General features: G+C 36.7%; 1 protein-coding gene across 3 annotated transcripts in view; it reads left to right on the forward strand.

Moving 5' to 3' along the window:
• The window catches only part of MESR3 (misexpression suppressor of ras 3), a 42904-nt gene extending 34791 nt beyond the window's left edge, over positions 1-8113 (forward strand). For all 3 annotated transcript variants that reach the window (XM_065863300.2, XM_017090308.4, XM_036817877.3), the window contains one exon: positions 6979-8113. In XM_065863300.2, coding sequence (XP_065719372.1) covers positions 6979-7821 — 843 coding nt within the window. In that variant the 3' untranslated portion in view covers positions 7822-8113. The remainder of the gene's footprint in view (positions 1-6978) is intronic.
• Positions 8114-12913: the final 4800 nt, after the last annotated feature.

Below are 12913 nucleotides of genomic sequence, written 5' to 3' on the forward strand. Positions count from 1 at the left end.
CAGATTATTATTAATAAATATTGATTATCTACAAACGCTATACCTTAGTTTCCTAAGAGAGCTAATAAGCGTTTATATAAATAAATTATTTTTAAGTGTAGTTTGAGATACATAAATCCCTGACCAGTCACGTTTAATAAAATAGGAAAAAATCAATCAAAGAAAACCCACAAGTTAACCACTCCCATTGACTCACTTCCTTCCATTTATTGTTTTGTAATCTAAGACTTTAGTTACCATGTTGGGAGGCAGACTTTCATAACGATCTGTGTGCCAATCATTAATTCGATTACGCATGGCGTTGTCTCTTTTTTTTTGCCATTGCTGTCGGCCAATTATCGTTTTAGCCAGGTTGCCTCGAAAGTGTCAATTTCAATGTCTAACCAAGTGAATCAAGGCAATTTGCCCACCATCCATCCACTCCACTCCTCGGCCAAAAAGGGAAGTTGTTAATCACGCCCATTGCATGGTAAAGTTGCAAAAAATGTAAATTGTGTAAAAAGGTAAAAAAGGTAAAAAAAAGGTAAAAATGCAGTGCACCGGAGGCAATTTTCCACAGCGATGGAGAAAAGGGAAAACTACAGGTAAAGAGCACTTGTTGCCGCTCCACATAATTGACGTTGCCTGTGGGAATTTGATTTAAATGAGACCGTGTTGTATCTGATCGCATATTTATTTATGTGACTTGAACTTATTCCGCACAATTTCACACAACTATGCTGCAGTTTGGGTTACAAGTTCATTGGGTAGGCACTATTCAATTGGTCCTTTTACAATTGAGTGTTTGCCAAAAGCATTTTCAATATTGCTTTATTGCGATGGCAGACTTAAGGCGATGGCTTCTGCCAACTCATGACAGCAACAGCTTGTTGCCATGGCCCATCAGCAACATGGCCAGCAGCAACATCGCAGTGGCAACATCGGCAAGTCATGCCAGAAATTGAATGAAGTTGGCAAATACATATACTGCAGGGGCTTTTTTTGTGGCCGACAAATGACTTGACGGATCCTGTAGGAGCAAAAAGATATTGTAAGAAAATAATTATTCAAAAATTGCAAAGAACTCTCCTGAAGATGGATGACAAAGCGTCTGGATTATGTTAGGCAAAAAAATTTGTAAATTACAAGGCATTTAAACAAGAATGCAAGTAATAAAATATTTTGAAATATATATAAAACCCTATCAAAAACATTGGTTAATCAAAATATTAGCAAAGTGGTTGGTAATAAAAATATTTAAACAAAAAATTAATTATATGCTAGCAATAAAGACAATAAGTAAAAGCATTATGTCATTTAAATTATCAGGAAACATTTTAAGCAGCTTAACATTTATATTTTTTTATAGCTTTTTACTTACCCATTATCTCTTTTATAAATATCCGCCCTCTAAAGCTATATATTGTTTTATGGATTTATTGGCTTTTAGTCACCCGAATGAACAACTGTTCATAATGCCTGTGATTCATATTATTCACGTATATGAAGTCATTGAGCATTTGTTTTACATTAAGTCATAAAGCATTTGTTTTGCATTATTGCCGACAGACACGTGTCGATTCACTTTCATGTGCTGTTCGTTTTCTCACATACAAAATGTAATTATTCCACGACTCGTTGAAATATAGCTGTATTTATTTCTTTACCTAAATACACGGTGTTGCTGTGCGTTTTTCCACAGAATTATTACGTAAATATTTTGTGCGCTATTTCAATTTGGTCATAAATCAAAACCTGGCCCCCAAAGCGCAATGAAATTTGAGTAAGAAACGTAATGCATGTTAAGAAATTTTACAATAATATTTAAAAAATACTTATACATAAACATAAAAAAAAACAGAATTGTATATTTAAAGAAGATTTTAAACAAATACTCTAAGTAACTTTTTAAAAGAGATAATTTTTTTCTATTATCTGTAAATGGAATTTATTAGACCACAATAAAATTTGAGTAAGAAAAGTAAAAATTGTTAAGAAATTGGGCAGTAATAATTAAAAAATACTTTTACATAAATATAAAAAAACAGAATTTTATATATCAAGAAAAAATATTCGCAGTATTTATTTAAAAGATACAAAATGAATGCTATTATCTGTAAATGAAATATCTTAGATAGTTGAAATATATTATTTTAACCCGGAGTAATTTATTTTCCCACATCTTCATTGGAACCTTATTATTATTATTTAATTTATTGACTAAAAATGATACTTGCAGCATATTGTCATAACATTTTTTGTTCCAGTGCAGGAAATAAGCGAAACTTGTTAGTCAGTCACTTGACAGGCAATAGTCTGGTGCTCCTTTCACCGCCCCTCCATCGTTTTGCGAAAATTTCCTTGAACAATGGCAAAGCTTTGTATAACAGTTTGCTGTTCTCGTCAACGGCGAAGTTCATGAACAAATGCTAAAAAGCAAACAGGAAAAATACTATATAAACGAGTGTATATATTTATTTTTACATGCAAATTACTCATTGAGAAGATGAGTGCAACGGGGCAAAGGGATGGGTGGGATACACATCTGGGTTTGAGTGAGAAATTTGCATGTTTATGCGAAAAAATATTCGGTTGTTGTTATGAAAATTTCTCGTTTGCCATGTGTTTGAAAAGCTGGGGGAAAATGGAATTTCGCGAATTGCGGCCACGTCAACTTATCTCCAACGTCTGCATTTGAAATTGAAGTTTGCGACTAGAGCTGGAGGATGTATATACACGTACGTGTCATCAAAATGCGTCATGTAAAATTGGGTTTTAATAACAAATTCAATTTAACTTGAAGCATTTTTTGATCCACATACGTGGGGGGCAGCAGCAACGATAATTGCTTGTCCTCGGTAAAAAGGAAAGGAGCTGGTGGCAAAAGCGAGAGGTCAGGCGAGACGAGAGGCTTTGTGCATTTTAATTGAGTTTTTCCCCCAACATTTTCCCCCTGCTGCTGGCCCCCCATACATACATATGTTGAATTATTTTGTTTGCCGCCAAGCGTCACAGAAAAAATTAAATCACAGCACGTTTGCTCTTACGCTTGCCACTCCTGCGCTGATGCACTTGAGTGAGTTTCCATAAAGCGCAGATCTGGGGGAAAAACAAACTGGAAATGAATCAGAAATTAACATAAAGGCCTCAAAAGTCAACCAACCAACCTGTATCTGTTGCTCTTTTTCCTTGTTTTTTTTGTATCTTAGTTGGTATTGTTAGGGGGCCACGCCCACTACGCCCCCGAGCTAACGGTTTCAATTGTAGTACATCCACAGCAATTTGTTTGATTTCTCTCTGCCTCTTTTGACATGTCCAACATTTTCACTGACCTGTCCCACGATGAAAAGACTGGGATGTGTGTGGGATTCTCCAACCTTCAGTGGCACACAGAGAAAAATGTGGTCACTTACCAACTTGTTACTGGTTCACTATAATTTGAAAGCGGTTTTCAATCACTGGTTTCTTTAACAAACGCTTGAAAAGACACAATTACTTAGCCAAGCATGTTCTTTGAGCAGTTAAAGTCCTCAATTCCAATTAATTTCTAATATTAATTTAATTAATTATTATTATTATTATTAATTTTTTTTAAGTTCTTTATTTTTTTTTCTGTTTTCTTTTTTTTTACCCTATATTAATACTTAAAATTACATTTTCAGCCACACAAAGCTTTGCTTTGTATTGCCCCACGCACTTGCTATATTTTTTGAGCATATTTCTCATGCCTGTCAATTTCAAACATTTGTCAACTGACACAAATAAAGTGAAATATGAAATTTTGTGACAGTTCTTAAACCTTGTTTCCTGACAAAAATCCCCCGGGGCGTTTTGGAAGGCGCATGCTTGACCTGCAAATGATTTTTGGCCTTTTGTGGTTTAAGCGAAGTTCAGTTTAAAGTCCTTAAATACATTAAAATTCATTGGTTAATATCTTTTGTTTTGATTTCAGCCTATGTATTAAACGAATTCTCCCTAATAAATATTTAAAAACATTTTTCTAAACCCATGTCGACACTGTCTCCCCAGAGAAGCCTCCAACACCACAAATTCCAATTAATTTGCCAATTTTCATGGGAATATATGATTGCCATAAATAACAGCAAGCCTTTTGCGTGCTTTATTGTTCTTTTTTTTTGCCTCTGTTGATTTTTCCCGATTATTAGCTTAAAATACACATGAGGCCATAAATAAAAGCCGAACTCAAGGCAAACATGCAGAACAAAAATTACGCATACGCCGCTTGGTGCGGTGCAAACTTGACATTGAACTTGCCGTTTTCCGTTCGATATCCCGAAGGCCATTCGTAGGAGTTGGGTTTAACATTAAATATTCATTTGGCAGTCAGCTGCCATGACAACAATAAAAAGTGGCCCCAACAGGGACAAAAAGATATAGCGAATGGGGGACAATATTTTTAATTGTCTGACCAAAACGTTCGATATACATAGAATAAACGTCCCGCTGGTTCCTAGGGGATGAGGGATGTCTTTTGGGGTTGTTTCCTAGGGACGGTGATGGGTCGTAATGAAGCTACATAAATCTCGGCACTAAATATATTTGCCAGGTTCGGGGAGCTTCGGAAGTGAGGCAATTAATCTTTTGCTGGAAGATATATAAAAGTTTGTCTACAGCAACTGGCAAAATCATAGAACCAAGCTAAAGTGTTATTACCTACTTTACTCTAAAAAGCTCTATAAAAATAAAAATTTAAATCACTTGACATCTCAGCTGATATCATTTAATGAATTGTTCTGTTGTATAAAAAGGGTATATTTATATTTCGTGGCTTCGAAAATGCACGAAATTTTTAGCATAAACATAGTAAAACAGTACCATCTTCAATTGAAAACATATTATAATACTATTATTGTTTTAAGATTTAAGATTTTCATGGAAGCTAGGATATTTGAGGTGTTAGGAGTAAGGAGTTGAGATGGGTTTTAGGGTACGAACTTGTTTATTTTTATATTATTATTATAGTTACTTCTAATCATATATACATACTTTCATTGCTAATATTCCGACTGTAATTGTAGCTGAAAACTTTTTGGCCGCCAAACCAGGACACGTAAAAAAACACTCAGGGGAGGAAAGTCGTTTGCCTTTTGGGGATGGGCAGGGGACATCCTCGGGCCACAAAAGTAATAGCACAATAAATGTGCATCAGGCAGGCAGGAATCACCGCAGTTAAGGAGGCTCCGTTTTCCCCCAGTGCGTGTAAATTATAGATAACCGTGTTAATGTTGCAGTGCCTCGCCTGCTTTTCTTTTCCCCCTCCCCCATTCTACCAAAAATATTTCCTGGACAACCCCAAACAAACAAAGTTGTCCGTGGAGAGCTGAAAGTTTTTGGCTCTGCCAAGAAGTTGGCCTGAAAGTGTGCCAAAGAAGCTCAGCGGATACGCGATACATTTCCACAGCAACTTCCTGCGTATCCTGGACAAAATTCCCCCTTCCCCTTGTTGAAATGTTATAAGACTTTGTTGATGATTATTTATTGGAGTAATCCTCATTCGTCGTCGTATTGACAACTTTAAAAACACGTTCAAGTGTTTAGCACTTTCCATTTTAGCACTTGCTGTATAATTTTCGCTTCCCTCCCCTGTCTGTTAGTTTTGGTGGAAAATTAGCAATTTAAATAATTTAATTACGCCGTGACCTGCAATTTGCGGCGCTAATTAAAACGTGCCAATGTCCACGTGCCTTGGCTAACTTTTCTGGTATTTGAACTAGAGAAGCTAACAAAATTTGAACGCTCCATATTCATTAGCTATGCGCTTTGCCTCCGAATTAGTACACGTAGTTTTCGGTTACAACTTTTTTAAAGGTATTTGCATAGGACGTGAGTTCTTTGATATGTAGATTTTTACACGCTGGCATGCAAATGTATCATTCTGTGCTGGCATCCTAATTGGTTTTGGAACTTTGTTTTTATTTGCTTACAATTTTCATTAGCTTGTCAGGGGAAAAATGTATAAACCTTTTATTTATGTGAAATGTGAAAGAAAATGCAATAATTTTATGTCATAAACAACTTTTTTTGGTGCTTGTCGAACACATTTCGTTTGAGTCATTTATAACCAGAAAACAAATACTGTCATCAAAACACTTTTCATCAATAAATTTTCACTTAACTCCAGCCGTTTAAAATTGAACAAACAATTACTCTCATTGTCAATTTATATATGGCTATTTTCGAATTAGTTAAATAAATGAAATTTGGCAAATTGTTCATTGAGCATAAATATGCGAATTTTATTGTTTGTTTACGATTTGAGTTTTTGGAGCGGAAATTGATTGTGTTTAATTTCCAGCAGAGCGACCACAGTGAAATACATTTTTTTTTTGGTTGTTTTTATTTGGCAGCAATTGCAGCAGGGCAACAAAGTAAATAACAAATTAGAGAGCCAGAGAATACGAAACTGAAACTCGTGTTGGGAATGGAAATGGTTATACCCGGTATTTTGGGAGTACAAGGGTATATTGTATTTGTATTTCATTAGGATATACGTTTTATAAGCTTTTGTTTGCTAACACCCAATTATTAACTGGTTTTGACGATTATAATCAGTGAAGAAGGATTTCTTTTATGTATTGATATATTTCTTATGGAGGGGATCAGTCATAAGACATAACTAGATATTTTTACTAAAATTTTACAAGATTTAACTTACGGATAAAATACTCAATAAATTAGTAAATAAAATGTTATTCAAAAAATCAATTTGAGTAGTTTTTCATTACTTGTAATGGATATTTTCATTCAGGTTTACTGTTTATTTATTGAGTAGTTTTTCGTTAAGTGCAATGGGTATTTTAAAGTCGTATTTTTATTGTTTTGTCCATTCAGTTGTTTTTATTTTCGGTTGCCAACTTTTGTGAGGTGCCGGGAAATGGCAAAAGAGAATTGCATTAACTCCCCTTGAACCAAAACGGCAGCCGAAAAGCTTTTGCCACAGAAATCTAATTTAGCACTCTCGTCTCTCCGCTTTTTTAGATGTCGCATCAACTGCAGCAGACACGTCGCCGCTTGGGCTCCGTTAGCGATTCGGCGCCTCCATCGGAGTCCAGTGAGGGCACAGGCTCCTCCTCGGAGCCCCGGGACGAGTTGATCCTTCACCCGGACTGGTCGGCCCACTCACACTCGTCGGCGCAGAGGAGCAGTGCCCATGGAACCACATCCCTGTACAATGCCTCCGATATCGATGCGGATACCATTAGCACGGACACCACGAGCAACACAAATCTCTCGGACTACGAACGTGGTCAGGTGGAGAGCTTCTTTGGGGGATTGGGCACAGAGATTTATGTGAGTGGCGCCTTGGCCAATCTGTATGAGGGAACCGGCAATGATGGCGATTGGCGTCTGGTATTCACTGGCATACCAGTGATCCTCCACGACAAGGGAAACTCCAAGGCCCGGTCTATACCCAGAGTTACCCTGGTGCTGGCGGAGAGGGGATCCTGCTTTGCCCTGTGGTCGGATCGCATTGATAACCTCTCGAACTATCGCATTGCGGGTCCCTCGTTTCACACCATGTGCCGGTCAAGCAATCACCAACAGATGATCGGCTTCAGCTTCGATTCCACGGATGCAGCCCGTGAGTTGTGGCAGCATGTGGAGCGTTTGGTTTGCAATCCGGAGAATGAGGCTCTGACCGTTCCCGGAACCCGGAAGCAAAAGAAACAGAAGCGCGTAAAGCCGGCTCCCTTGCCGCCGAAATCACAGATTTCGCACCCATGCCAGTTCCATCATGTGACCAGTGTGGTGAAGGAGGATTGCGAGCGATACTACAGCATGCAGGCCTTCGGACCCCCGAATCCCCAGCAGCATCGTTGAGTAGGGTCGGGCGCGTGGATCTGGAACACGAGCGCCCTCTGGTGGCAGAACTGAGAGCCTGCCTCAAAACAACATCCCCCGAAAACAACAAAAAATCCAGCAAAAACCCTAGTTTGTACACCTAGTTATAGATCCATTTGTTATAGGCCTAAGTTATGCCAATGTGCGATCCGAGTGATGGAACTCGGCCAACACATTTATCTGTGATACGATTTAGGCGTCTTTAATTTAGAAGAGGTAACTGACAAAAAAAACACACACACTTTGATAAAAAACATTTTTAAAGAAAATATAGTATAGAAAATGAGAAATTTTCCAATTTATTACAAAATATTTATCGATTAACCGTTGTCAATAAGCGAGTTTTTGTAAAACCTTTTCTAATATCACGCATAGACACATATACCCTTATGCATAATTATATTCGTACCATATAGTCCTGATATCTATCGAGTAATCTGTATGTCCACATTTGCAAGCACTGCGAATCATTTTTGATACCTATAAAGCTTGGTTTTTTATCGGTCTAACGACGAAGCCCAGACAAAGAAAAGAAAAACTGTTTTTTAAATCTATGTATCATATTATATACATGAATATATATGCTATATTACACCTATCTATATATTATATGTAGCTCTAAGCATTACATCATAGCCAATTGTCTGTATATCTCTGAACTTCAAAACTTTGCCTGTGCAAAACCATCGCGAGAATCAAATAAAGCTGACAGAAAAAAAAGCAATACAAAATGTTGTCGAACTAATTGCTTATTGGTTTGTAATTAAAGGTAATCCAAATCACTTAATTAGGTTTCACTTTAAAATTGATTAAATAAATAATCAGTTTATTGGTAGAGTGAAATTGTGTGGTAAGTTAATTTAATCATCAAAAATTAGGTTTAATGAAGGAAATAATTAAACGGCAGAGATTTAATATATATCATTTAAATGCACCCTAATTTTAAAAGTCTTTTTGGTAGTTTATAAATACTGCATATTATAACAAGCAACCATTGCCAGTGTTTTTATCAATTAACTGAAAGGCAATTAAATGAGATCAGTTCCCAGCAGCTCTATTTAATCCCAGCTCTTTTGTAACCTCTCCAAATTCAATGACATAATCTAGCATTTCAAACTTCAATCATTTACCCCCATGACTCAATTACTTACCATTGAATGCACTGCCAATTACAATAACAATTAAAGCCATTACGATTGGAGAAGTGAGCCCGCATAATAATGCGACCAGGGGATATGCACTCTATATACATATATCTGGATGCCTATGGATGCTGGAGCGAAACGGGAGCCGATTCTGAATCTGATTGACCGATGGCAGCCATAAATGATGTTGCGGTGCACTCGGGTGACACGCCCCCACCCCACTCACCGCCCCTTTTGGCCAATTGCACAACCACGCTGCATATTTATGCTAATTAAGACACATCGAGGGGCAGCCAGGAGTCCACTGGTGGTGGTCCACTGGACAATCTCTTTCTGTCGCCTGGCTTGCATTTTATGACCACTTTTTCGTTTTATTGTTTTATGTGTGCATCGCCATTATTAATGCTATTATGGTGAGCATTTATTATTTCATGTTGGACAATTAAAATAGCTACAATTTTTGTTTGCCGCGTTGAATAATGTGTGCAGTTATGCCAACTTGGCCAACTTGGCCAACACCGTCGACTCCCCAGTGGCCCAAATGGATGGGCATCCATCTCGCTGATGCAATGGAAGCGCAATTGTTTCGCTTCCCGGCGACACTTGATTCCCACAGCAGAAAGTCTAATTAAGTGTCGACCTTGATTAAGTGCGAACAATGCAATTCCCTTGGATTGCAACAAAGGCGGGGAAATGGGTTAAACACTAAAGTGGATGAAGTGGGAGCCATGTTTCCAGATCAAGTGGCATTAGGGGTCAGCTCTCAGGCGGTACTTTGAGTATTATATGGTTTGAATAAAGCATTCATCATAATTATTTGTTCACTTTTCGATAGAAATACAATTATAATACAATTTAAAACCAAGAAAGTAAGATTAAGTTTTCCCAAACTTTCGGTTTAAGTTATGGTTGTTTTTAACCGAACTAAAACTAAGGTGCAGGGTCAGGTTTAATAAGGTTTGCATAACATTTTCTACTGATTAAAAAGTTTATTTATCCATCTCCCTCTAACATACAATTTAGTTACAAAAGCAAAACTTATAAGCAAATAACTTGAGGCTATCAAATCTAATCGATTTCGTCTGTCATTCCAGAGTGCTATTTGCACTTTGTGTTTTATGCGAATGCCCTCGAAACTCATCATACTCCCCCAAAATCCATTCAAATACAAACCAAAGCGTTTTAATCAAAAACATGCTAAGCCGGAAAAATTCTGTTTGGTATTCAACTTTGTATGGGTCGATGTGTGTGTAATAGCCAATTCACTGGTTGCATTTTTGATGGGGCCAAAGACTCGTATGGCCATTGTCCGCAAACGGAGCAACCGGACTAATGGCAAAGCAATCCCCATGATTCCGCAGCTGCCATTCCCCCAAAATAGAGAACTGATCCCTGCCGAAACATGCAAATTCATGGACAAAGCCATTCCTAACTCAACTCTCAACTCTGTGGAAAAATTCAAAAATTGCATTTGCTTTCGGTTTCGAAATGGAGATTACCCCCACACAAATATGCAGTTGCAGAAAAAAAAAAATTAAAGGAGGGTCATATCCCAGAACAAACGTTTTTGATATTTTACAAATATATAAGATTTAAATATTTAAAATATTGTTTTATATTTTAATGTAATTTTCAAAAGGTCAAGTCAAAGTTAACATTAAAAAATTTAAGTTAAAATTAAATACTTTACAAACAAAATATTTTTGTTGGTTCTAAAATGTAGCCATTTTTATAATATTTTAAAATTTGTTTACTATACATTTTATTGTTTTATTTATTTAAACTTAAAAATCCTTATTATTTTTTTAAAGTGCATAAGTTTTTATTTCTATTTGGCTGTGGGTGCCTGGGTGAGCCGCAAACATTTTGATTATTTTAGTTGACTGGTGCAAAAGTGCGGCTTAATTGTTACCAGCAAACAATAAACGGAAGCTTGTGGCTTTAACAAATCTCGGCAAACTACATCAAGAAGAAGGGTGATGGCAAGTTGGCTAAAATGTCGAAGCAAGCCCACAATCAACAGCATTAAAATCATCTCAGATGCCAGTCAGGCATCCAACGTACGATGATGATAATGATGATGATGATGGTAGAGATGATGCTGCTACTGACTCTTTTGTGCTAGAAAAAAACCATTAAATCCCAAAGAAAAGTAGATGCTTCGCTTCAAGGTAAGGCGTTGCCAGAGGTTTCAGATCCATTTCTTCACTCTTCTTTATGGCAGCTTTTCAACGCGTGTTCTGTATTTGCAAACAATTTGGTATGACACCAAAGGCACTTGTGACCTTCCCGTCCGCCTTTTCTCCCCTCATCCAACCTTTGTGCATAAACATACATATTTATTTTGAACCCTACCCTGTAGCACTCACATCGTGTTTGGCTTTGTGGACTTAAACTTGTCCGCATTTCCATAGTTTGTGTCCTAGTTTTTGGTCGGACACGCATTCCAAATGGCAGTTTCCTGTGGGCAAAAGCAAACAAAAATCTAACTACTATTTGACCCTTTTGAATTCGATCTGCCTGACATGGAAATAGAAAAAATGTCCAGGAAAATTCGTATAGAGTGCCAATTAAATTTGAATTGCATACAATTGTAGTCCAGGTTTTTCATTAATAAGTCACTATTTTTATTTGCTGTTGATTTAGCCAAATTGGATTTGCAATATTCAGATTCTATTGAACTGGATTAGTCGGGTGAAAAGGTAAGAGGCTGTTAATACGCGGGTTTTAACTTGAAGTGGATATTTTTCAAGTGCCCAACATTTAAATCAAGTTATGTGAATAGTTTTAAATTGACGACTATGTATAGAAAAAACAAATTATTTGTTTTGCTGCTGAACTAAAAAATCTAATATATTCACATCATCGTTTAAAGTTGACTACTATTTCATTGAATACCTCTTCCAATTACGCATTTAAGTCCCTGGCACACGGTCAATTTGTTAAGAACGCAGAGTGTTAAATCAAATTCTCAACGATATTAATTATAAGCTAGGCTCCGTCTTCGTTTTTCCCATTTTCAGTCTGGCTTCTCTTGCGGCTTATACCACACCTGAGTGACTGCGACTCTAATGGCCGCATCTCCTCCACTATGGAACTCCTCCTCCAGCTCCAAGCGAAAGATCAAAAGTCGCCAGGAGATTGGGGAGACGGGAAGAAGAGGAACCAGATCAAAGAGTTAAACCTGTTGGTGAAGAAGGAACTCAATTGCAAAACGAAACGAAATGCGCTCCCCGCTGTTAACAACTCATACTCCCGGCTCATGTGGCAAGATCAGCCAGAAAATGGGAGGTAGGGGCCTACAAGGCACACATGTGGCATCGCCACCACCCGCTCGACCCCCTCATAAACATGTTTTCTGGATGTGTTTGCCTTCTCTTCACTTTAAAAAATTCCTTATGGCATTGGAAAACGTTGGAAAATTTGAAATTGCCTAAAACAAAAATATTTTTTGAACACTTACACAAATTCTAAAACAAAAAAACTAGCTGTCTGTTATAAAAACTTTCCTATAGAATCTTTGTAAAATATACTTTAAGTACACATATGACTAATATACTTAAACTCGTGACAAATTCATGAGTGTTAATGAATAACAGTCTTTATTAGTTCGGAATTCAATATTCAATTTTTCTTCCAATCTGTAAATACAAACATTTTCCAGTTTAAAGTATAATAACAAATCAAATTCCAAAAACAATTTTTTTTAATCATGTTTTAAGTACAACCTTTTTTCAATTTTGTAAAATGGATTTGTAAAATATTTATGAATACTTTAGGGGATAGAGAAACATTTAAATATTTTAAAATAACTTCTAAATAGAAATTCGGTTTCAGTTTGGTTTTAATTTATCTTAAGTAAAGAATTTAATTTAACAAAATGAATACAAATTTTTTTAAGTGCATATGTTCTGAATGCAGACGCG

Source organism: Drosophila suzukii, chromosome 2L (assembly GCF_043229965.1).
Source record: "Drosophila suzukii chromosome 2L, CBGP_Dsuzu_IsoJpt1.0, whole genome shotgun sequence".
NCBI lineage: Eukaryota > Metazoa > Arthropoda > Insecta > Diptera > Drosophilidae > Drosophila > Drosophila suzukii.